This window comes from Ornithorhynchus anatinus, chromosome 15 (genome assembly GCF_004115215.2).
Source record: "Ornithorhynchus anatinus isolate Pmale09 chromosome 15, mOrnAna1.pri.v4, whole genome shotgun sequence".
Lineage (NCBI taxonomy): Eukaryota > Metazoa > Chordata > Mammalia > Monotremata > Ornithorhynchidae > Ornithorhynchus > Ornithorhynchus anatinus.
The window spans coordinates 17,507,073-17,532,687 of NC_041742.1; the positions used below are offsets into that span (position 1 = coordinate 17,507,073).

A 25,615-nucleotide genomic window follows, 5' to 3' on the forward strand; every position below is an offset into this window, starting at 1 on the left:
ACCAAAAACCAGTGTCACAACTCGGTGAATCGAGATATTTAGTAGCAGAACAACTATCTAAAGCGAGTGGAAGCAGCACGACCTAGTGGATAGAGCCCGGGCCTCCGAGTCAGCGGGGTCTGGGTTCTAATCCCAGATCCGCCACTCGTCTGCCGGGTGACCTTCACTTCTTAAAGTCATTTCACTTCTCTGGGCCGCAGTTATCTCATATCTGGAGTTTTATACTGTGAGCCCCTTGTGGGGCATGGACTCTGTCCAACCTGATTATCTCATATCTAACCCCTGCTCCATGTGCCTGGCACATAGTAAACACATAACATGTACCTTTAAAAAAAAAAGTGGCAGCGCTGGGATTAGAACCTATTTGTAGGAATCCCTCTTATGGGTAGGAGATTGTGGCCACCACTTTCTATGCAAGTTGGAAATATATTTTGAACCCTTCTACAGCGGCTAGCATACGCAAAACCCCCTCACCTTATTGTGGTATTTCCACAGCATCCTACGTCACCGATACCCAGCTCATCTGCCATTATCAGCACGATACCGGTTTGTTGGTGCTTGACACAGACAACTGCAGTCTCGGACACAAAATCAGCCCGAGGGTAAAGTAGCTCCCGAAAATCAACGCGATGCAAGGATAAAAGTCAGTCCGGCAATGTCTCCTCTGGAGACCAGCAGGGGGGACTGAAGGCCTGAATATTTCTAACAGTTTCTGGTTATTTATACTGGCTTTCCTGCCATGGTAAATTCACCTCATTTTGCTTTCCAGTGGCCTTAGGTTTACTATTTCTTGAAGTGTCATTTCCTAGATACCGAAACAGAAACTCTGGGAAATTCTGGAAACCTGAAACTTGTGATATTTTAAATACTGCCGGTAATGTGATAATAATAATGATAAAAATGATGATAGTAATAATAATGATGGTTTTGTGTGTCAGCACCGAATTACGCACTGACCTAGGCACGATATAAGCAGATCGGACCCAGTTCCCACATGAGACTCACGATCCCCATTTTATAGATGAGGTAACTGAGGCCCAGAGAGGTGAAGTGATTTGCCCGAGGTCGGAGAGCGGACAAGCGGCAGAGCCAGAATTAGGACCCAGGTCCTTCTGCTTCCCTGGCCTATGCGCTACACCCAGCAGGCAAGCCGCTTCTCTTGCCAAGCAGGTGATTCTTACAAGTGGTGTGTGGCGCCGACTGGAGCGGGGTTCATGATGTGCCCATGGGAGAGAGGGAGAGAGGTTGGCAGAGAAAGCTAGCTCAGGGCTGGGATCCTCACAAAACACACTCCACAGTGGACCACGGCCAACTCCTTGTTTCTCCCATTAGCCGAAGAGGAACAGAACACAGCCATGTTTTAAACCCCAAGGATCAACGATCCGAAAGTTTTGGAAGCGGCTATCTTCTAAACCCTCGCCAATGTGGCTCCTTTGTAGTAGCTACAGAAGGGGTCTATTTGCCATCCTCACTTGGGTTACGTGGCTCTGCGCTCTTGGTTCGGAGAATCTGGGAACAAGCCCTCCCGAGGAGTGAAGTGGCCTAGCGGAAAGAGTTCGGGCCTGGGAGTCAGAGGATCTGGGTTCTAGTCGCCGGCTCAGCCATTCGTCTGCTTTCGGACAAAGTCACCACACTTTTCTGTGCCTCAGTTACCCCACCCGGTGAAGTGAAGGCTAAGACTGTGAGCCCCATGTGGGACTTGGACTGTCTCCTACCTGATTAGCTTGTATCTACCCAGTGCTTAGCAGAGTACCTGGCACACAGTAAGTGCTTCACAAATACCATTTAAAAATTTTAAAAAAATCAATGGTGTTCATTAAGTGCTTATTGGGAGCAGAGCACTGTATTAAGCATTTTGGAAAGCACTTCTTCCAACTCTGTTGTAGTGTACTCTCCCAAGGGCTTAGTACAGTGCTCTGCACACAATAAGAATTCAAAAAAATACTACTGACTGAAGATAGGACTTGTATCTACCCCTGTTCTTAAAACAGTGCCTTTGTACAAAGTACTCACTTAACAAAAGCCATTAAAAAAGTCACTGGTGTTGACTGAGTGCTTATTTTGTGCAGAGCATTGTACTAAGCACTTAGGATAGCACTTCTACTATTTCTGTTGTACCGTACTCTCCCAAGTGCCTAGGACAGTGCCCTGCACTTAGTAAATGTTCAAAAAACACCACGGTCTGATTGGGAAATTACAACACAATAGAGTTGGCAGATGCAACCCCTGCCCACAAGGAACTCTAAGCTCATTGTGGGCAGGGAACGTTTCTGCCAACTCTGTTATACTGTACGCTCCCCAAGCGCTCAGTACAGTGTTCTGTCACCATCAGCGCTCAATAAAACCACTGACTGATTGACTGACTGAAGCCAGGCCAGCAGGCTACGTGGTCGGATTCTCTCACCTGTATCCTGAAAGGTATTTCACGGTTCCTTCTCTGCAGGCCTGGAGGAGGCTAAATCACAATTCCTTAGCAGAGGAAATGTTCTCCTAATGGAACACTTGTCCTGAGCAAGGTGAGGCAGAGCGGGGCCTGAGACCTGAGGAGAAAGGAAAACCTTTAGAAACAAAGCTCAACCCTAAGGAAAACACATTTTTTGGTATTTGTTAAGTGCTTACTAAATGCCAGGCACTGTACTAAATGCTGGGGAAAAGACCGGTTAATCAGGCTGGACACACTCCCTGTCCTACATGGGGCTCACACTCTTATCCCCATTTTAAAGATGAAGAAACTGAGGCACAGAGAAGTGAAGTGACTTCAAGTCACGCAGCCGGGATTGGAACCCAAGTCCTTCTGACTCCCAGGCCCGTGTTCTATCTACTAGGCCACGCTGCTTCTCAGGGTGGGCAGGGATGGATGATTCTGCACCTAGAAAGGGCTGGAGTCAAGTAGGTCACTGTAGGTCAAAAGGCAGACCGTTCTCCCCGCCCACCCGACAAGTGGAGGGAGTCTGTGCGTGACCTCCCCGCCCCATGTCCCTTTCCAACTTGGAACTGGCTTTCGGGTTCCAGGAACTGCCTACCTCATGGCTTTTTCCAGAGTGGGATCTCGGTAAAAGGTACGGGGAGATGTTTAGCTTGGAAGGAACAAAGTGTGTGAGCAGGGGAGAAGGGGCAAAGGAGGGCACATATAAAAGGACAAAGCTATTTGTGGTATTTATTAAGCGCTTCCTATGTGCCAAGCATTGCGTTTGGCAAGACAAGAGACCCTGTCCCACATGGCATTCATGGACAGAGGGAAAGCACCTTGACCTACTGTGAAATCCCCATCTGTAAAGCCATGGGGATTGACTGTGAGCCCCAGTGCTTAGAACGGTGCCTGGCGCATAGTAAGCGCTTAACAAATGCCATAAAATAATCCAATATGATTTACGGATTGATCAATGCTCCTTCTCCAAGGTCTGCCACCTACAGGATCCCAAAAGCCACCCTCTTCTTCTGAAGGGGAATAGATCTGTAAGCATACGGGAGGGTGGAGCGGAGTGAATGTTCATCGCAGTCGACAGGTGAAGAGGAATGCCGGGGTAGATACAAGTTTATCAGGTCGGACAAAGTCCCTGTGCCACGTGGGGCTCACGGTCTAAATTGGAAGGATTTAATCTCCATTTTACAGACGAGGTCAAATGAGGCCCAGAAAAGTAAAGTGACTTGCCCGAGGTCGCATAGCAGTCAAGTGGCCGAGCCAGGCTTAGACCCCAGGTCCTTCAGGCTCCAGGCCCAGGCGTTCTCCACCAAGCCATAAGCGTATTAGGCCGTAGAACTTGTACTGGACTCTCCCAAGCGTACAGTCCGGTGCTCTGCACACAGGGAGCACTCGGTAAATGCCATTGCTTATGGAAGGGTGTTTCCCTAAGAGACATTTCTCACCACTTGCAGCTGCTTCCTGCCTCCTGTTTCTTTTCCCTTATTTCCTGTGCATAGTTAATAGGACAGGCTGGGTTAAAGTTTTACTGTATTTACTAACACTAAGCCTTACTGTCAGTTAACAGTCCAGAGGACAATATCTGTATACCCTCCTTTACTAGGCAAGGTCTCCTACTAAGAGTTAATAAGCATCATCATTAATGATGACAACTGTGGTATTCGTTAGGCCCATATTACATGCCCAGAACTAGGCTAGATTAGACACAGCCCCTGTCCCACAAGGCACTCTGAGTCTGAGTGGGGTGGTTAGGACTGTTTAATCCTCATTTGTTAAAAATGAATGAAAACTGAGCCCCGCGTGGGACATGGACTTTGTCGAACCTGATTAGCCTGTATCTACCCTAGCACTAGTACCTGGCACATAGTAAGCGCTTAACAAATACCTTCCAAAAATCGCCCGAGTCCCATTCATTGGTTCTTTACACTAGGTCACGTTGCTTCTCATCCCTCTCTCTCACTCCTCACCTCTTTGTTGCAATTGAGGGATAGATGGGTCACGTCCAAGGGTGACCTAATACTCTCAAGGGCTTAGTAGAGTGCTCCACACACAGTAAGTGCTCAGTAAATACCACTGATTGATTATGGCTCAGATATTAAGGAGTTGGCTGACTTTCTAAAAGGGTAGAAAGTATGTTGAGATCAAGCAATTCTTTCCCCAGTCCATCTTGAAAGACCAGACTTCTTACCATGGGAATTTAGGCATGACCTTTATCTCTGAAGGTTGATCTGTGTTTTATCAATCCCTCTCATATTGACTGTTCTCAGAGAAAATCAATCTCAGTGACCAGATGCTCTAGCTTCTTGTGAGCAGGGAACGCTTCTACCAATTCGGTTGTACTGTGCTCTCCCTGGTGCTCGGCACACAGTAAGCACTTAATAAATACCACTGATGGATAACTTAACTTGCATCTACCCTCGTGCTAAGAAGAGTGCTTGACACACAGTAAACGCTTAAGACCTAACATTTTTATTAAAAAAGTGCTTGAACCATAGTAAGTGCCTAACAAATATGATGATAATGATAATAATGAGAATGATAATAACTCAAAGAGCAGCTAACCAAGGAAGCAAAAGGAAGAGAACACAGCAGGACGAATTTCACAAGGACAAGTGAAGGCACAAGTCCAACCCATATGGCTCAGCCGGGCCCGTTGGCAAACTCATCACAATCACATCTCAATCATCATCAAAGATGGTTTACTGAGCACCTCCCTAAGGCAGCAAAGGTTAGCAAAGATTCTGAGAGACGGTTTATCAGGCGAAGGATGTTCCATCAAAAAACTCCGGCACAGGGGGAAGGTAAGAGCAGGAACAATGAATACTTTTAGGATCAGATTTCCACCATTCCATTTGTGTGGCCCCTCCTGCCTCTGACACTGGTGGGCCAGGGGTGCCCAGAGGACCTGTCGGGACCGAGTTGAGGGTAGCGGGGTGTGGGGGCAGCACTGGAGCAGGAATCAGGATTGCAACAGTCTGGGTAAGCGAAGACATCAGAGAGTTGGGAAGGTAGCAACAGAATCACAGAGTCAGTGTACATAACTGCCGCCTGAACTCTAGTTTCATACCCTGTGAGCGCTCTCACCCCTCTGCTCTACTCTCTCTCACCTCTTTCCTATCTCTCACCCCTTTCCTCTCTTCTCCTCTCACATGACAAAAATGGGAAATACACTGCTAGACTGATGCCATTCAAAAAATGCACAACTTTCTACACCCAAATGGTGAGAGGGCATCGATCTTCCAGTCACACTCCCACTCTTACCTTCACTAGTTCCAGATGAATGAGGGGCACGGGAAGCCTTGGATGGAAAAGCTGGGGATGACCCTCAACGCTGATGCTCTCCACCCTAAATTTGCAAAACCAGAATTAATTTGCAAACAGTTTGGGGGCAAAGCAAAAATGTCAAAATGAATGAAAAACTCATTAGGTTAATAGTCACGTTCCTTGGAAATCTCGATGGGAAAATGAGGAAAAATACAATATTCCCGCAATCCAGGGACTCCTATTTTTCAACCACTGAGAAAGCATCGATTTGAAGGGTGCTTCGGGCTGGGAGCTAGTCCACGATACTTTCCATCACCACGCAAAGTTTGTACATACAAAGTACGCGTCGACCCAACATCTCAAAAATTTGAGCATATACAAGAGGAGAAAAAGGACTCCATTAAAACTTATACGGAAACTGGAGCTCATCTCGTGTGAGCCACAGCAGATAGGGATGGACCAAAGTGATCGGATAAACTGTCGAGAGCCAAAAATGGGTCACCTATGTCCTTTACAAGCTACCCAGTAAGCACCTTCAGGGAAGAGATCATCAAACAATCAAACAACTGTATTTATTGACCACTTTCTGTGTGCACAGCACTGCACTAAACGCATGAGAGAGTACAATATAACAGACGCATTCCCTGCAGTACTCTCCCTCGTGCTTACTACAGTGCTCTGCATTCAGTAAGCACTAAAATACCATGGATTGCTTGGCTGACTTCAGCCCAGATTAGTTTAGGGACGGGGAGAGGAGAGGTCGGCTTCAGTGTCACAGAAACAGAAGGGGAATGTCCCGCAGCAAGGCTGAAGCCACGGTCTCCACACGATATTGGACAAGGAGAACTGCTGGGGAACAGGCGTGATGGTCCTCCTGTGGGCCTCCACAGCTCGTTCCACCCTCTCCAGCACCGTGCCGAACAGCGGCTCGGTGGCGGGGGAGAGCGGGTTGGCTTCCGAAGGGTCCCCGGAGAGGTCAAACAGCAAGGGCAGGTCGTGGTGGGTCACATGGGCCCCGAAACACGGGCAAATCTCTCTCCCATAGCAGGCTCCGGCTCCCTCGGGGTGGAAGACGGGCGTCACGTAGTGGACTTTCCAGACGGCACCGCCTGGAAGGGTAGGAGAGAGTTGTTAGGGAAGTCGGTTTGGGACAAGGAGATTTCGTGGCTTTCTCAGAAGGAAAATTCATACTGAAGCAGCCTCGTGAACCAGGATTCTCTAAAAGTCCTTGTCTCCCAGACGAATAACCCACCAAAATCAGACACTCAACATATGGGAAAAGTGGAATCCATTTCCGAGCAAAACTTTCCAATGATCTAGTTTCCTCTAAGGTTGTGGCAAAGGTTTAACCATTTGTTAAATGGCAGCTTTTGACCAGAACACTTCAAGTTTTGTCCTAGCTGAAAACATGTTCACGTTCAGAGCTGGGTCCCGTGAACGGACACGGAATTTTCATTATCTCAACTCTCATTATTTCTGCCTCCCCATTCTAGACTGGCAGCTCACTGTGGGCAGGGAATGTGTCTACCAACTCTCTTCTACTATACTCTTCTAAGCACTTAGTACAGGGCTCTGCACACAGTAAGTGCTCAGTAAGTACCATTGCCTGATTGATTCTTGTCTCTTTCTGACTCCTGCCTCTTGCCAGTTGTATTTCTCCCTCCCACCACCATAATTTATTCTAATCTCCCCCTACTCCCTTAGCAGAAAACTGAATCATTGGACAATAAGTTTATTCAGTAATGGATTCCACTTGACCTGTACGAAGCTATCTCTTTTTTGGGGGTTCTCCAAAGGAATACCTGGAAGATCAGGACTATCATTAAAGCCTTGAGTAAAGCCACTTGATCTCTTGTCCTCCTCTCTCAGCTGTCACTCGGTGGTTTTTTGTTTCGTGCTCACTATGTGCCGGTCACCGTACTAAGAGCTGGGGCAGATACAAGCCAGTCAGGTCGGACACATGGGGCTCACCACCTTGCCCAAGGCCACACAGCAGACAAGTGGCAGAGTAGGGAGTAAAACTCAGGTCCTGATTCAATTCCAGCATTATCCATTCGATTCTAAGGCAATCAATTATAAAAACCAAGTTGAGTCTACACCGGGTGGAGAAGATTTATACTCACTGCTCTTTTGATGCCATCGAACAGCATGCAAGTGTTTCCCACAATAGTGGAACAGGAACTCGTGTGGAGAATGTTGAACTGCTCCTTTTAGCAAAGGCATCAGATCCTGGCCATCAATCACCCTGATTCAGGGGAGAGAGAGGAAGTCAGAATGGAGGCAGAATGCTAATTTCATATGCTATAGGCCAAAACTCAGACATTAAATTAAGACATCAGCATGCTCAGGAGGAAGAAAGTCAGAGCGAAGACAGAATACTAATTGACATGATATCCATAACCAAAGTCAGGCTTTAAATTAAGCCCAGGAAGGTCATATTCCATCAACCCATCATATTCATTGAGTGTTTACTATGTGCACGGCAGTGTACTAATCGCCTGGGACAAAAGAACAAAAAATATAATATTTGTGGTACTTAATGTGTACCAGGCACTATATTAAGTGCTGGGGTGGATGCAAACAAATTGGGTTGGAGACAGTACCTGTCCCAGATGGGTCTCAAAGGCTCAAATCCTCACTGTTCAAATGAGGCAACTGAGGCCCAGAGAAGTGAAGTGGCTTGCCCAAGGTCACACTGACATGCGGCAGAGCCGCTTCCTAAATACCAGTGATTGATTAGCTGAACAACTTGTGTGTGAAGAGCACTGTACCGAGCTCTTTCGTGAGTACAACAGAATTAAAAGGGATTAACCAGGCCCTCAAGGAATTGACAATCAAGTTGGGGGGTGGGAGGAGGAGAATAAATTCCAGGTAGGAGGCAGTACTAGAGTAAGGAAACAGCATGGCCTAGTGGAAGGATCCTAGGAGTCAGAGGACCTGGCTTCTAATCCCAGCTCTGCCACTTGGCATTTGTGGGACCTCGGGTAAGACGTTTAAATCCTCCGGGCCTCCGTTTCCTCATCTGAAAAATGGGAATTCTACCTCCGTGCTCCCTCCCGCTCAGACTGTGAGCTCCTTGTGAAGCAGGGTCTGCATCTGACCTGGGTGCCTCGTATGCATCCCTGGGCTTAGAACAGCGCTTGGCATATAGTATGAGCTTAACACAATAATAACCATAACATAAAGATATGCCTGTAAGTCCTATAGCGGTGTAAGTATCCAAGTCTTTTGGTGCTGCTGTGGGACTACAGGATGGGGAATGCGAAATTTCTACTGTAAAAACAATTCGGGCGCATGTCCCGCTTGGGGTTTTGGGGCGTAGAGTATTCACTCCACCCTCAAACCTGCAACATGAACCTACATATCTTTACATCTCTATTATCATTTATTTGTATTAGGGTCCATCTCCCCCTCTAGACCGTAAAGCTCGTTGTGGGCAGGGAACATGTTGGCTAACTCTTGTATTGCATTCTCCCAAGCGCTTAGTACAGTGCTCTGCACATAGCAAGCGCTTAATAAATACCACTGACGACAGTCATTGGAGTCTTGCTCACTCCATACAGATGGGAGTCCCTGCTTTCTTTTCTTAGGCCGGGTAGGAGTGTGACATTCAGACCCATCAGTCCAATCTCACCATCGGCAGTTCTGTCTCTGAACAGAACAACCCTAATAAATGCCAAGCGCAGGGGAAAGTAAACAGAAGAGAACACAACCCCAGTCTTAACAGGGCTCAGGGCTAAGTGTTAGGAACAATGGGCTTTTTTGACCAGTTGACTCTTCTTTGCCCATCTGACCGGTGAGGAAACAGGCACAGAGAGGTTCAAGTCATCCTCTAAGATCACAGAGCACGTACAGCCTTTGGTGATCATCTGCACCTTATTAAAAAGCTCACACTTTTACAAACACACACATGCCCGGATCCAGGAGGGGAAACTAAGGCCTATATATCCTTTGCCCAAAATGTGGCAGAATACTTAACTTTAGGTAATCATTCACAGCTTTTGAAAAAACGAATCCTTGGCATTCTCCACCGGTTTCATCATCATAAACACAATCAACCTTTCTAAATTAAATGGCCCACACAATCCATAATCACATGAAATCCCGCAGCTTGCTGACCGTTGGCTTTCCAGAATCATCCTGTCCCACTCCGACGGAAAACACGGGGGATAAAATCCATTTGGAACAAAATTGACCTCCTCACTAACACCGCTGATGGTGCTTGAAGAAAGGAAGAAACACCACAGATATTCACACGGGAACGAAATCTTTCCCGGAAGGTTTTTGTTTCCCTACCTGTCGCGGGGCAGGGTTCCTCCACCCAAGGAGGCCACGGTGGGCAAAATATCCATGAGGCTCGTGGGTTCGTCGATGACCCCGCCGGCGGGCAGCACGCCCGGCCACCGGAAAATCCCCGGCACGCGGATCCCGCCTTCCCAGCCTCCCATTCCTTTGCCTCCTGCAGATTGACAACAGCAGAAACCACAATGAGCCCGTAAGACTCTCAAGCTGTTGACAGGATCATTCTTTACTAGACTGGGCAGGCCTAGGGATAAATCGAGTCCTTAGTATGGTGCTCTGCATACCGTCAGTGCTTAGTATCACTGATAAAAATCAATAAATGATAACTGAACATCTGGGCACGGCCTAGTGGAAAGAATGAGTTCCACCACTTTGCTACTGGATGACATTAGGCAAGGCACTTAACCTCTCTGGGTAAGTGCAGAAGAAACAAAAAATGTTTAATTCAGTTGCAACCTGCTTCATCTTCATACGAGTTCACATCCTCCAATCAATCAATGGTGTTTATTGCGAGATTCCTAGGGGCAGGGCCTGACTCCCAGGCCCATGGTCTTTCCACGACACAAGGCTGCTTTAAACGCCCCGTGTCCTGCTTGCCTACTGCTTTAAGAAATCCTGCTGGTCTCACCTTTATATCTTCCATTCCAGCCTCCAAGCTGAGAGACCCCCTCCCTCGCCTCCAAGTGTCCTCCGTGGTCTGAGGTAAAGTAAGTCAGAGTCCTATTTGTCAAGCCTTCCTCTTCAATGGTGGCAAGAATTTCTCCTGCAATGAAAGAGAAAGGTGGTGAAAAATACCATAGGAACTAACGGACCCTACTGTCTCTCGATTCGACAAATGAAAACACTAAATTGCTGGTGTGGGAAGGACAGTATCACTCTCGGGCCACCGAGGATTTTTTGTTTTTAATGGTGTTTTTGAAGCGCTTAGTTTGTGCCAGGCTTAAATACCACAATTATTATTATTACGCGGTGGGGTAGATACAAGCTAATCAGGTTGGACACAGTCCCTGTCACTCATGGGGCTCACACTCTTCATCCCCTTTTTACAGATGAGGGAACTGAGACCCAAAGAAGTGAAGTGACTTGGCCAAGGAGTCGGAACTAGAACCCAGGTCCTTCTAACTCCCAGGCCCGCGCTCTATCCACTAGGCCGTGCCGCTTACCATAGTAATCATCACATTTGTTAAGTACTTGTGGTGTGCGGGACACTGTACTAAGCTCTGGGAGAGAATACACAGCTGGGAATTAGACAGGGTCCCTGTCCCTCAAAGGGACATGTCAACCTCATTCAATGCTCTAATTCTGACAGTCATTGAGAGCCTCCTAAGGGACAGGGACTATGTCTAAAACCGACCTGTGTTTTCTCTCCCAGTGCCTCGTACAGTGCTCTGCACACAGTAACTGCCTAATAAATACTACTCCTTCTTCCAGGACAACAAGGAAGTAGCATGGCCTAGTGGAAAGGGCAGGGGCCTGGGTTCTAATCCTGGCTCTGCTGCTTGCTTGCTGTGAGACCTTGGCGAGTCATCTAACTTCTCTGTGCCTCAGAGAACTGAAAAACCGAAAAATGGGGATTAAATCATACTCCAGCGCTTAGTACAGTGCCCGGCACAGAGTAAACGCTTAACAAATATCACAGTTATTACTACTCCCTCCTCCTCAGACTGTGAGCCTCACGTGGGACAGGACCTGTGTCCAACCTGATTAACTTGTATCTACCCAGTGCTTAGAACTGGCGCTTGACACAAGTGATTCTTGTCTTACGCTGTCATGACGTCTCCAAACCATAGCAACTCCACGGACGCACCTCTCCCCAAATTATACCATTTAAAAAAAAAAGCAGGACCAAAAGGCTCAAGTATTAGGGCGTATGAAATTGATGGAAAAAGACATATTTGTTGGGCTGCTTTCTACGTTCAGCTAAGTCCGAGAGATGATCCAGCCATATGTTCACCAACCTATCAGCCAATCCATCTCCTCGACGCTGTCTCCATAGGCTCCGTGTTTGCTCTTTCCCCGAAACCTCTCGGTGGTGACCAGTGGAATGTGGACATGCAGCAAAGAAACGAAGAGGAGGAATGGCCCCTTCCTGTTTCTAAAAGAATCAAATCATCTCTTTAAGACGAGTGGCCTCCCTCGGACCCCGATCGAAAGGCACGATTAACTTTCCGCTTCTGTTCCTTTGCATGCCAAGAGACAGGAATGTTGTCAACCAATCAGTGGCGTGTAAGCGCTTCCTGTGTGCAGAGCACTGAACTAAGCTCCTGGGAAACTACAAAATAACAGAGTTGGTAGACATGCTCCCTACCCACAAGGAGCTTACAAGAACCATGTCTGACCTGATTATCTTGCATCTTCCCCAGTATTTAGCAGAGCGTGTGGCACATAGTAAGCATTGCCTGTTTACTTGTTTTGATGTCTGTCTCCTTGCTTCTAGACTGTGAGCCCGCTGTGGGCAGGGATCGTCTCTGTGGCTGAATTGTACTTTCCAAGGGCTTAATACGGTGCTCTGCACACAGTATGTGATCAATAAATTTGACAAAGAATGAATGAATGGACGAATACCACAATTTTCCAATATAAATCAAAACTCTGGTATAGGGTGACCCAAGCGCCTAGTACAGTGCTCCGCACATAGGAAGCGCTCAGTAAGTACCATCGATGACATTTCAGGCAACGCACGCTCTCCGAGAAAATGAGAAAGTTGGGTTACCTTTGAATAAATGAAATCGCCTCCTTCAGCATAAGAGGGGCTGCTTTTTCTAAAACCATTGGCTGTTGAGTAACTTCATAGTTTCTCATCAGGAGACAATTCCAGTAGCGTACAAAACCCAAACTGGAGTACCAACAGAGGAAAAACAGAAGCGTCAGGAGACCACAACCCAAAATGACGGTCCAGGAAACGGGAGCTAAGCCGGTCACTTTACTCAGGGTGAGCGTGAGCACCGCCAAGACCATGACCTGCGTGGAAAACCAGAGTTTTGCTCGAAAGGCCGCATCCATATGAGGGGGCTTGCCTATCTGACAGTCGTTTATCAGGGTGAAAGGCATGCCGTAGAAGAAGTCGAAGCCATGGTTCAACGGGTGATGGCAGGAGTCATTCCGAGATTCACAGTTCACTCCCTGATGCCACTTCCCTGGAGATTAAAAAAAATCAATACAAAAAATCAATCCACGGTATTCACTGAGTGCTCAGTACACGCAGAGCCCTTTAGACTGTAAGCTCATTTTGGGCAGGCAGCGCGCCTGCTATTTCTGTTGTGTTGGACTCTTTCGAGCACTTAGTACAGTGCTCCGCACACAGTAAGCACTTAGTAAATACCACTGATGGGGACCATACAATACAAAAGAGTTGGTAGGATCTGTTCCCTGCACACAACGAGTAAGGATTGAATGTCACCTGGTTTTAAAATGGCACTGTCTTCTGCTCATCACCTTCCTGATGTTATTAAATTATTATTATTATTAAGATATTTGTTAATCAAAGGTATTTATTGAGCACTTACTGCACACAGAGCACCGTGTAAAGTGCTTGGGAGAGTACAACGCAATAGAGCTGGCAGAAATATTCCCTGCCCATAAGAGCTTACAATCTAGGAGTCAGAGGGGGAAATAAACAATTTGCAGATATGTACATAGGTGCTGTGCGGCTAAGGACAGGTTGAATATCCAATGCCCATCGGGCACAGGTCCATACTACGGGCCAAGCGCTGTTCTAAGCACTGCTGTAAACACGAGATAATCGGTTCCTGTCATAAATGCGGTTCACAGTCTGAGGAAACTGAAGGGCGGAGGTGTTAAGTGACTTGCCCAAGGTCATACAGCGGGCAAGTCGGAGAGCTGGGCTTAGAACCCGGGTCCCCTGACTACCAGGCTTGTGTGTAAATTGAAGCAGCGTGGCTCAGTGGAAAGAGCCTGGGCTTTGGAGTCAGGACTCATGAGTTCGAATCCCAGCTCTGCCACTTGTCGGCTGTGTGACTGTGGGCAAGTCACTTAACTTCTCTGTGCCTCAGTTCCCTCATCTGTAAAATGGGGATTAAGACTGTGAGCCCCACGTGGGACAACCTGATTCCCCTATGTCTACCCCAGCGCTTAGAACAGTGCTCGGCACATAGTAAGCGCTTAACAAATACCAACATTATTATTATTATTAAATTGCTGTGGGCAAGGAACACATCTATCCAACTCTACTACTACTAATAATGTGTACTCTCCCTTGCTTTTAGTGCAGTGTGGCTGAGAGGCTCACACACAGATGGAAATTGACAACATTCAAAAACCAAAAGCTATTTGAAGCTGTAAAACCTGAGGGCAGGGACTGTCTACTCATTCTATCATTACTCTCCCAAGCACTTTAGTTCAGTCATTTGTAAACACTAAGAGCACAACAAATCATTACTCTCCCAAGCCCTTTAGTACAGTCATTTGTAAACACTAAGAGCACAACAAATACCACTGATAGATTGACTGTATTTCGAATTGACCTTGATTCGGTAAGGAGGAGGAGGAAAACATATGAGGAGGAGGGGAAGAAGAAAATGCCATCAAAAATTTAAAGTTTTAAAACGGACACTATGGTTCCTCCTTATTATTATTATTATTAGAGTGAGAGGAGGACACTTATCCAAGCGATCAGTACAGTGCTCTGCATATAGTAAGCACTCAATAGATGCCATTATCCTGCCAAAAATTTACTTACCAACCTAAGTCTCTGATAATGTGGAAAAACTGAGTTCTACATAAAACAAGCATATAACAATGCTCTAGAACGGTCAGACGTTATAGCAGAGGTGCAGCGGCCTAATGGTTAGAGCATGGGCCTAGGAGTCAGAAGGATCTGAGTTCTAATAACCACTCTGCCACTTGTCTGCTGTGTGACCTTGGGCAAGTCACTGTGCTGCAGATCCCTCATCTGTAAAATGGGAATTAAGACTGTGAGCCCCACATGGGACAGGAACGGCATCCAATCTGATCGGCTTGCATCTACCCTAGCGCTCAGTACAGTGTCTGGCACATAGTAAGCGGTTAAATACCATTTTAAAAAAAAAGGTATTTGTAGAAGGAAAAACGGACCCTTCTCAGGGTGGATCAGTTTAATGGAATGACTGATTTAATAAATGATTATAAGCCCCTTGTCAAAGGCACTGACCAAACAGGTCGGCCTTCCACTCGCTGACTAGGGTGCAAGCTCAGAAATACAACCTGTGAGAACAACGGGCCTCCTCCTTTTTCCGAGGAGAATATGACCAAAGGGGGACCCGCAGATCCCTCTAGACTGGAAGCTGGCTGTGGGCAGGGAACGTGCCTACCCACTCTGTCACCCGGTGCTCTCCCAAGGGCTTAGTAAAGCGCTCCTGCACACAGAAAGTACGCAATAAATACCAATGATTACTCTTGGGACAGGGAGATGAATCCACTGTCTGAGGCTTTTGATCTAGATGACGCTGTCCCTCAACCCCATCCAAATGTAACACACCATTGTGGATCAAATAAAGCTTTCTGTTCACTGGGAGTGGGGAGGTTGTTTTTCTCCCGTCCCCGATCATAGGGTGAACAGCAGGACCCTCTTTCATTCTAATCAGACCGTGGGGAAGCAAAACTCTATCTCCCTCTGGGAAACATTACTGCACTAATGCAATACGGAACACGTTTCCGCTTACCGATAAGTCCCGTGGCATAGCCTTGTTGTTGCAGTATCTTGGCAAAGGTGGTTTCATTAATGGGGAGTCCCCCTGACCCCCCATTCCACTGTAGGACACGGTACCCGTTGCTGGCTTCCATGCCTATGGAACATTAAAAGCGGATTCATTTTGGGCCACTTAAAAACCCGACGCAAACCTATGCCGACGGTTAAACTAGTCAGACACCAGGGCTAGCGGTCCGTCTCTGAACAGGCCTCTCTCTGGCACTAATAAACTGAATTGAACCAGGCAAAATTACAGCGCGGAGGCTATCTGGATTAAGGAACGGATCAGTGACCGGAGAGCAGACTCATACTTTTCGAGGAGAGGGAAAGAGAGCACACAGGCGTGTTTCTCCGTACGTCAGAGCGTGCCAAATAGAAACGACCCACTTTAGAACAAAGAGCACCAAAAACCAGTGTCACAACTCGGTGAATCGAGATATTTAGTAGCAGAACAACTATCTAAAGCGAGTGGAAGCAGCACGACCTAGTGGATAGAGCCCGGGCCTCCGAGTCAGCGGGGTCTGGGTTCTAATCCCAGATCCGCCACTCGTCTGCCGGGTGACCTTCACTTCTTAAAGTCATTTCACTTCTCTGGGCCGCAGTTATGTCATCTGGAGTTTTATACTGTGAGCCCCTTGTGGGGCATGGACTCTGTCCAACCTGATTATCTCATATTTAACCCCTGCTCCATGTGCCTGGCACATCGTAAGCACTTAACACGTACCTTTAAAAAAAAAGTGGCAGAGCCAGGATTAGAACCAAGGGGCTCCTAACTCCCAGGTCCTTGTTGTATTCACTAGGCCATGCAGCTTCTCCGATTCATCCAAAATAGGTTAGGTGCTCTTGTGGTATGCAAAAAGACAGTGAGGATTCTTTTTTCTTTATCTTGAATATTTTCTTTCACCCTTTTCATTAAGCCTTATTTTGCTGAATAAACCATTCCAGATGCGTATTCAAATCTGCACAAATTCCACACAATCCACTGTTTGCCCCAAAACGGCTCACCTGATCTGAAGGCGTGTCTGCCAGTTAGAAAAGCAGCTCGACTCGGGGTACACAAGGGAGCGGCGGCTAAGTGCTGAGTCAGTTTCACCCCCTCTTTTGCAAGCCGATCGATATTTGGGGTCCTAAAGGAGACAGGACGAGAACCCATGCTTACTGGTGGCAAATTCCAAACTGCACATCACAGAACTGAAAATAAGTGGGAAAAAAAGTTCACGTGATTGAAAAGCTCTCCCTGAGAAACTGACTCATTCATTCATTCTGTCATATGGAGCGCTTACTATGTGTGCAGAGCACCCTACTAAGCGCTTGGAAGAGTCCAATACAAGAAAAGATACATTTCCTGCCCACAAGAGCTCCATTTCCCTAAATGACTTGCTTTACACCTCATGGAGGCTAAGCAAAGGAGTCGAAGTCTGCCATGGTCTGTCAGACTGTTTCAGGCCCGAGAGCAGGGCTGGGCTGGACTGAAGCCCATGGAAGCTCACCCCACCTGCCGGACTTCCCGCCAGGACCACGGCCGGAGGAGAGAGGAGGGGGAAGCGCTACACTCGAGAATTCCATCCGCTTCGTTCCATGGAAAGAGTCTCGGCCTCTTCCTCAATTACGAGTTTTGGTAGTGTTTTGCTAAACCTAGCCCCAAACTGGCTTTCTGCCAAAGATAAAACCACAATAAATGTGATTTGAGACATACAAACTCAGAGTCTGAGAGACACCCACAACTGGATTTCTTTTTGCCAGTAATCATTTTGAAGCCCCCTTTCTCCGAAAAAATTTCCTCATAATGATAATAATAATAACAGTGGTATTTGTTAAGCGCTTACTATGTGCAGAACACCGTTCTAAGCGCTGGGGTAGATACAGGATAATCAGGTTGTCCCACGTGAGGCTCACAGTTAATCCCCATTTCACAGATGAGGTAACTGAGGCACAGAGAAGTTAAGTGACTTGCCCACAGTCACACAGCTGACAAGTGGCAGAGCGGGGATTCAGACCCATGACCTCTGATTCCCAAGCCCGGGCTCTTGGTTTTTTTTTTCATCACACAATTACTCCTCTCCACTCTAGGATACTCTCCCAAGTGGTTGGTACAGTGCTCTGCTCATGGAAAGCGCTCACTAAATACCACCGACAATCCAAACACGCATCCTTAGATACGGAATCTTCACCTGAGAGTATCATTTCCATAGCAACCAACATCCCCGATACCAAGGTCGTCGGCCATTATCAGGAGAATATTGGGTTTGGAATCAGCTGCCGAACACAGGCCCAGGGCCCCAAGAAGCAGACATATGACTGGCATAATGGCAAAGCTGCTCCTGAAAAATCAATCAATTCATCAGCCACGCTGGTATCGAAACTCTCTCACGAGGCAAGAACTTGAATTCAACCGTATCACTGACTCAAAGTGCATGTACTAGATCTGAATGATCAAACTTACAAAGCAAAGAACAAATATGAAAGTCAGGTTCCTATATGGGGGCCAACGACTGGGTCCAACCTGATTAGCTTGTATCTATCCCAGCACTTAGAACGGTGCTTGACACACTGTAAGTGCTTAAATATCATCTTTAGAGTTTAAGCTCATTGTGGGCAGGGAATATAAATAATAATAATGATGGTAAATTTTTAAGTGTTTACTATGTGCCAAGCACTGTTCTAAGCACTGGGGTAGATACAAGCTAATCAGGTTGTCCAATGTGGGGCTCAGTCCTAATTCCCATTTTACAGATAAGGTAACTGAAGCACAGAGGAGTTAAGTGGTTTGCCCAAGGTCACACAGCAGACCAGTGGTGGAGCCGGGAATAGAACCCATGTCCTCTGACTCCCAAGCCCATGCTCTTTCCACTAAGCCACGCTATTCTTACATTGTAGTCTCCCAAGGGCTTAGTACAGTGCTTTGCACATAGTAGTACTCAGTCAATAAGATTGAGTGAATCATTATTACTAAATTGCTCTGTCGATCTAGCAGGTGGCATAGGAGAAAATAAAACATGAAGCAGCTTAGAAATAATTCCAACTAAAAGTAACTCCTCAAAAACCTCCAGTGGTTGCCTATCTACCTTTGCATGAGGGAAAAACTCCTCACTCTTGGCCTCAAAGCTCTGCATCCCCTTGCCCCCTCCTACCTCCCCTCCCTTCTCTCCTTCTCCTCCCCACCCCGTACACTCCGCTCCTCTACCGATAACCTCATGATCCCTCGTTCGCGCCCGTCCTGCTGTCGACCCCTGGCCCAGGTCCTACCACTGACCTGGGATGCCCTCCGTCCTCACATCCTCTCTTCCCCTCTGCAAAGCCCTATTGAGAGCTCATCTCCTCCTGGAGGCCTTCCCAGACCGAGCCCCCCTTTTCCTCTGCTCCTCCTCCCCTCCCCATCGTCCCCACTCCCTCCCTCTCCTCTACCCCTTTCCCTCCCTACAGCGCTTGTGTATATTTGTATGTATTCATTACTATTTTATTAAATATATATATGTATATATATACATATCTATAATTCTTTTTATCTATTCGGATGGTATTGATGCCTGTCTCCTTGTTTTGTTTTGTTGTCTGTCTGCCCCTTCCAGACTGTGAGCCCATTGTTTGGTAGGAATTGTCTCTATCTGTTGCTGAATTGTACATTCCAAGAGCTTAGTACAGTGCTCTGCACACATCTGCAATACGATTGAATGAAAATAACTTTTAATAGATCGTTTAAAGGTATTAATATCTGTCTCCCCCTCTAGACCGTAAGCTCATTATGGGCAGGGAGCATGTCTGCTAATTCTGTTGCACTGTACTCCCTCAAGAGCTTAGGACAGTGCTCGGCACGTAGTAAGTGCTCAATAAACACCACTGATTAAAGTGTGCGTGTGAAGGTATGTTACCGCTGAGAAATCTGAACGATTCTGATTTCGACTGCTGATCAAGAATCCTTGATTCAGTCACTGTTTTGCTCCAAATGAGCTAACACCACATATTGGGTTCAAAGCAACTTGATTTAAACGCACTGTGGTTTTGCACCATAGTTGCCATTAAGGGCTTTCTAAGGAATTCAACTCAATGGAGAAGGGACATAATACTAAGTCTCTCAAAAGACCTAAAATATTCTCTTGAAAACATTCTCAATTCCTTGCCTAGATTTACTTCCTCTCCTCCTCCTATCCCTGTTTCGGTCCTTGACGGCAGGGAAGGCAAGGGACACAAAGGATCACAAGGCTGAGTCAATCGCGCCTGTGCTTTCGCCGCTGAGAAAAATGACACCCAGAGACAATAACCCTGTTTGAAAAATGATACAAATCATTTTGGAGATGCTTGCTGGTTTCACGGTAGTAGTACTTATTCAGCACCCACTTAATAAAAATAATGGTATTTGTTAAGCGCTTACTATGAGCCAAACCGTGCTCTAAGCGCTGGGGTAGATACAAGGTGAACAGGTTGTCCCTCGTAGGGTTCACAGTTTTAATTCCCATTTTACAGATGAGGTGAGGCACAGAGAAGTTAAGTGACTTGCCCAAAGTCACACAGCTGACAAGTGGTGGAGCCAGAATTAGAATCCAGAATCTCTGACTCGCAAGCCCGTACTCTTTCCACTAAGCCATGCTGCTTCCCTTCACTTGGGGCAGTGCACTTGACTGCATGTTTGGGAAATACAGAATGAAAAAAGTGACTTCGATTTCCACCCTTTATTCACTCTCCCTCAGCCCCACAGCACTTATGTCCATATGCAGAATTTATTTATTTCTATTAACATCTGTCACTCCCCTGAAATTACAAGCTTGTCTTGGGCAGGGAACGTGACTACCAACTATTACATTGTATTCTCCCAAGAGCTTAGCTCAGTGCTCTTGCACATGGTGAGTGCTCAATAAATATGACTGATCGACTGATATATTCCCTGCCCACAAGGAGCTTAACAGAGGAGAAAAATATAAAACTCTACAATGCTGTCATAACGAACAACTCATTGAATCGTATTTATTGAGCGCTTACTTTGTACAGGGCATTCTACTAAGCGCTTGGAAAGTACAATTCGATTATAGGATTAATCAAACACATATATGTACCTGAGTGCTAAGGGGAGTTTAGCGATGTTTGGCTCAGGATGCTGGGAAATACATACACCCCTATATATCATTTCAATATGAAAGATAGACATTTCATTTCCACAGTGAAAGGTATGTATAGATAAGCACAGCTTCTAGTACGACACTCTACACACAGTAAATCCTCAATAAGTATGAGTGATTGATAGAGATATTTGTCTTTCATTATGGCTGATGATGCTATTGATGGTCAACTGACTGCGAGGTCACCAGGCGCACGGACCATGGCTACCAACTCTGGTGTTTTGTACTTTGCCATTGTTTTTACGAGATGTTCTTCCCCTTGACGCTGTTTAGTGCCATTGTTCTTGTCTGTCCGTCTCCCCCGATTAGACTGTAAGCCCGTCAAACGGCAGGGACTGTCTCTATCTGTTGCCGACTTGTTCATCCCAAGCGCTTAGTACAGTGCTCTGCACATAGTAAGCGCTCAATAAATACTATTGAATGAATGAATGAATGAATACTCTGCCAAGTGCTGAGCAGAGTGTTCTGCTCACTGTCAATGCTCATTAAATATGACTAATCGATCAGATCAAATCTGACTAAAACATACCTTTGCCACATTGCTTGTGCGGAAAGATAAATCCTCACTTTCTTACAACGGCTGCCTGCTTTAAAGTCGGTCTCATGGTATTATATTCATTCTCTCAATTGTATCTATTGACTGCTTACTATGGGCAGAGCACTGTACTAAGCGCTTGGGAGAGTACATTACAACAATCGGCAGATATATTCCCTGCCCACAATGAGCTTACACAGCCGAGTGAAATTTTCCAACTAAGAAACCTTGGAGGGTAAACAATCGGTATTTAGCGAATGTTTACTGGGTGCAGAGCACTGTTTTAAGCGTTTGGGGCAGGACAGTGTAACAGAGTAGGGTAGACACTTTCCTTGCCCCAAACAGGTCGATCTAACAGGGATCCAGAAAAACAGGCTGGCCGCTCTGAGGATCAATCTGCCTCAATCAACCTGAGGGTTGTCAGTCTGCAGCGGAGTGTGGGCTCAATGCTGCAGTCATTTAGGCAACAAGCAGGTCCCTCAGGTATAATAGAAAACTTTTAAGAACATTTCCTCACCTACTGCACCTCTACTTGCCTCTTGCTCAATGCCCCAGCAGAGATTAGAGACCGAGCTCTCTCGAAACACTTGTGGTGTCTACTGATTATTGTACTATGCCAAGCACTTAGTAAAGCATTCTACAGTCAGACATATGTATTTATTGAGCATCTTCTGTGTGCAGAATACTAAGTACTTGGGAGAGAACAGCAACAGACACATTCCCTGCCCACAACGAATTTAGGTTCTAGATGGGGAGACAGAGGAGAGAAATAGCGGATATGGACCTAAATGCCATGGAGCTGTAAGGGGAAATGAATAAAGGGAGCCAAATCAGGGTCCACACAATAAACCCACAGCAAATATCAGATGGATTGGAGCTAGGCAAGGCAATAAACCAATTACCACAAGCTTTTCAACACTTACTTTCAAAGTATTTTATCTTTCTTATCTTGTGCCACCAGGGAGTTTATTTGCAAATCAAGAATCCGGGTTCCCCTGTGACTGGAACTAAGAACTAGGAGCAGTTCTGTTAAACCAATTTTATATCTTTCGGCAGCAAAAATAATGGTAAGAGGCAGCAAAAATCATGGTGAGAAGCAGCACGGCCTGGTGGATGGAGGACGGGATAAAAGTCTGGAGACCTGGGTTCTAATCCTACCTCTGCCACGTGCCTACTGCTGTGACCTTACATCTCTGTGCCTCAATTTCCTCAGCTGTAAAATGGGGAATAAATCCCTGTTCTCCTTCCCCCTCGGACTGTGAGCCCACACCAAAGCAGGGACAGTGTCTGATGTGATTGTATTTTATCCATCCTGGGGCATCACCTCTAGCAAATGCTTTCCCTTTGAGCATTTTGATACTCCTCCCAACCCCACAGCATTTACCTACATAGCACTATACTCTCTTTGAAATTTATTTTATGTCTCTCTCTCCCCCCTATATTCTAAACTCCTTGGGGGCAGGATTCATATCTACCAATTTTATCGTATTGTACTTCCCCAAGCACTTAGTACAGTGCTTTGCACACAATATTCGATAAATACCGATGTTTGAGTAACAAACGGTTTCACAAGTGGTGCTATCAGGTGAGGTTTGGAAGCTTCCAATGGTTTTAATTCGCTTAAATAGAAAATGCCTCAGAAAAGCTCCCTGTGGGCTGGGTACATGTTATATTGTTATATACTGTTATATACAGCTTTGTTATATATTGTTATATACTGTTCTATTGAACTCTCCCATGCATTTAGTACAGTGCTCTGCACAAAGTAAGCACCCAATACAATTGCTTGTCCAAGACGTTTAAAACCTTGAAGATGGGAGAAAATGACAATAAACCTTCTCTGATTAATCTGTAACATCCCCACCTGGTATCTTCCCTGCCACTTCTCTTATTAATGATAATAATAATAATATCATGGTAATTATGGCATTTAAGTACTTCTATGTGCCAAGCACTGTTCTAAGAGCTAAGTGTTCCTGAACCTCAAACACCTATGTTACATATCTCATCACCTAAGCATTAATTCTTGTGCACCTCCCTCTTCCCATACTTAACAAATACCATCATTATTATTAATCATTTGTTTGATTAGTGCTTACTGTGTGTAAAGCACTATGCTACATACTTGGAAGAGTAGAGTTCGTAGACATGTTCCCTGCCCATACTAGCTTCTATGTATAAATCATTTTTGTGATCCGGAAATCATTTTTGTATCTGCATCTTCTGCTAGACTTTAACATCCTTAAGCGCCGGGATCCTGCCAACTAATTCTTCTGTATTCTCCCAAGCTTGTACTACAATGCCCTGGCACACAATACATAGCCCACACAACACATACTCTAGCCAGCTAGAAAGAGAAAACCCTGCAGCTATCAAACAGACGTCTCCACTTCAGCATCCACTTGAAAATTAACCTCTCGCAGGGCCTGCCGCCTAAGAGCCTCCCGTAAGGGATGTTTCTGGAGGGAGGAATCGGTGGAATTTTTTGAGCGTGAAATACTGTACCAAGCGCTCGGGAGAGTACATTACAACATCCCTACCCATGACGAGGTTAGAATCTAAAGGGGGATACAGATATTAATAGAAATCATAGGCTCGGTAGGATGATAAATAATGGAAAGTGTCAGAGGGTGGGATTCTAATGGGGGTACAAAATGATCACTCAGGGGGTCACAGTTTGGCCACCATAATTCCCCCTCTCCCCCGTGAGAAATTGGGGAAGCAGCAAGAGTGGAAAGAGTCTGGGCCTGGGAGCCAGAGGACCTGGGTTCTTATCCCGCCTCCCTCACTTACCTGCTGGGTGACCTCGGGCAAGTCACTCCCTTTCTCTGGCCGTCAGTTCCCTCATTTGCAAAAGAGAGATTTAATCACCGGTCTCCCCCTGAGACTGTAAGCTCCACATGGGACTTGTTGAACTTGGCTCCATCCCAGCGCTTAGTATAGTGCTCGACACTTAGCCAGGAGGTAACCAATACCGCAACGATTCGTGTTAGCCCCCACCGCTCTGCTGAGACCCCCGGATCTCTCCGGGATCTCCCCCCAGGGTCCCCCGCACATAGTAAACGTTTAACAAATGCCATCACTATTAACTCCGGAGGCCCCAAAGGCCACCCCCAGCCTCCGGGACCCCAGGGCATCTCAAAGAGACCCCCCAGAACGACCCCCAGATCTCTCGGGGTGACCCCGGCCTTCCCAATAACTCGAAGTGACCTTTCCACGACCCCAAACCTGCGGGGGCGACCCCGGCCCTCGGGTCTCTGCAGCAGCAGCAGCAACGAAGCAGGAGAAAGTAGGAAAAAGCAGGAAAAAGCAGGAGGAGGAGAAAGTGGGTGGGGGGAAGCCAGTCCCTCGTGCTCCAAACCAAACACCCGACAGCCTCCGAGAGGGACAGGGTAGGGACTGGAACGAGCTCCAGCTGTGCACGTCTCTCCCTCTCTTCTTTCTACTTTACTGGCAAGAGCCCAAGCCTGGAACTCAGACCACCTGGGATCTATTCCTCCCTCCTCCCCTACTTCCCTGCAGTGTGACCTTGGGTAGATCACTTCGCTAGGCCTCCACTCCCTCACCTGGAAAATGGGGATTACGACACTGAAACAACCTGAAAACGTTGTAATAATAATAATAATGTTGGTATTTGTTAAGCGCTTCCTATGTGCAAAGCACTGTTCTAAGCGCAGGGGTCGATACAGGGTAATCAGGTGGTCCCACGTGAGGCTCACAGTCTTCATCCCCATTTTACAGATGAGGGAACTGAGGCACCGGGAAGTTAAGTGACTTGTCCAAAGTCACACAGTTGACAGGTGACGGAGCAGGGATTAAAATCCATGACCTCTGACTCCTAAAACCGTGCTCTTTCCACTGAATAATGATGATGGTATTTATTTAGCGCTTATTTTGTGCCAAGGACTGTTCTGAGCGCTGGGGTGGATACAAGGTTAGCAGGTTGTCCCACAGCCTTAATCCCCATTTTAACAATAATAATAATTTTGGTATTAAGCGCTTACTTTGTGCCAAGGCGTGTTCTGAGTGGTGGAGTGGATACAAGGTTATCTGCTTGTCCCATGTGGGGGTCTCAGCTTTAATCCTCATTATAATAATAATAATTGTATTTCTTAAGCTCTTACTCTGTACCAAGCACTGTTCTGAGCACTGGGATGGATACAAGGTAATCAGGTTGCCCCGTGGAGCTCACAGCCTCATTCCCCATTTTATAGATGAGGTAACTGAGATACCGAGAAGTTAAGTGACCTGCCCAAAGTCACACAGCAGAAAAGTGGCAGGGCAGGGCTTAGAAC

General features: G+C 46.5%; 1 protein-coding gene across 4 annotated transcripts; it reads right to left on the bottom strand.

Moving 5' to 3' along the window:
- Positions 1 to 6,240: 6,240 nt before the first annotated feature.
- Positions 6,241 to 24,721, bottom strand: LOC100083853 (arylsulfatase D-like). Of its 4 annotated transcripts, none has more exons than XM_029080124.2 (10): positions 24,531 to 24,721; positions 17,846 to 17,995; positions 16,680 to 16,801; positions 15,649 to 15,771; positions 12,702 to 13,125; positions 11,947 to 12,083; positions 10,617 to 10,751; positions 9,983 to 10,145; positions 7,810 to 7,931; positions 6,241 to 6,795 (listed from the first exon to the last, which is right to left on the bottom strand). In XM_029080124.2, exons 2-10 carry the CDS (start codon positions 17,977 to 17,979, stop codon positions 6,425 to 6,427), a joined length of 1,731 nt encoding a protein of 576 aa, XP_028935957.1. In that variant the 5' UTR covers positions 17,980 to 17,995; positions 24,531 to 24,721; the 3' UTR covers positions 6,241 to 6,424. The 4 variants fall into 4 exon arrangements, with proteins under 4 accessions (XP_028935957.1, XP_001514413.2, XP_028935956.1 ...); XM_001514363.4 differs by having other exon boundaries at positions 24,549 to 24,625; XM_029080123.2 differs by lacking the exon at positions 24,531 to 24,721 and adding an exon at positions 24,114 to 24,194.
- Positions 24,722 to 25,615: the final 894 nt, after the last annotated feature.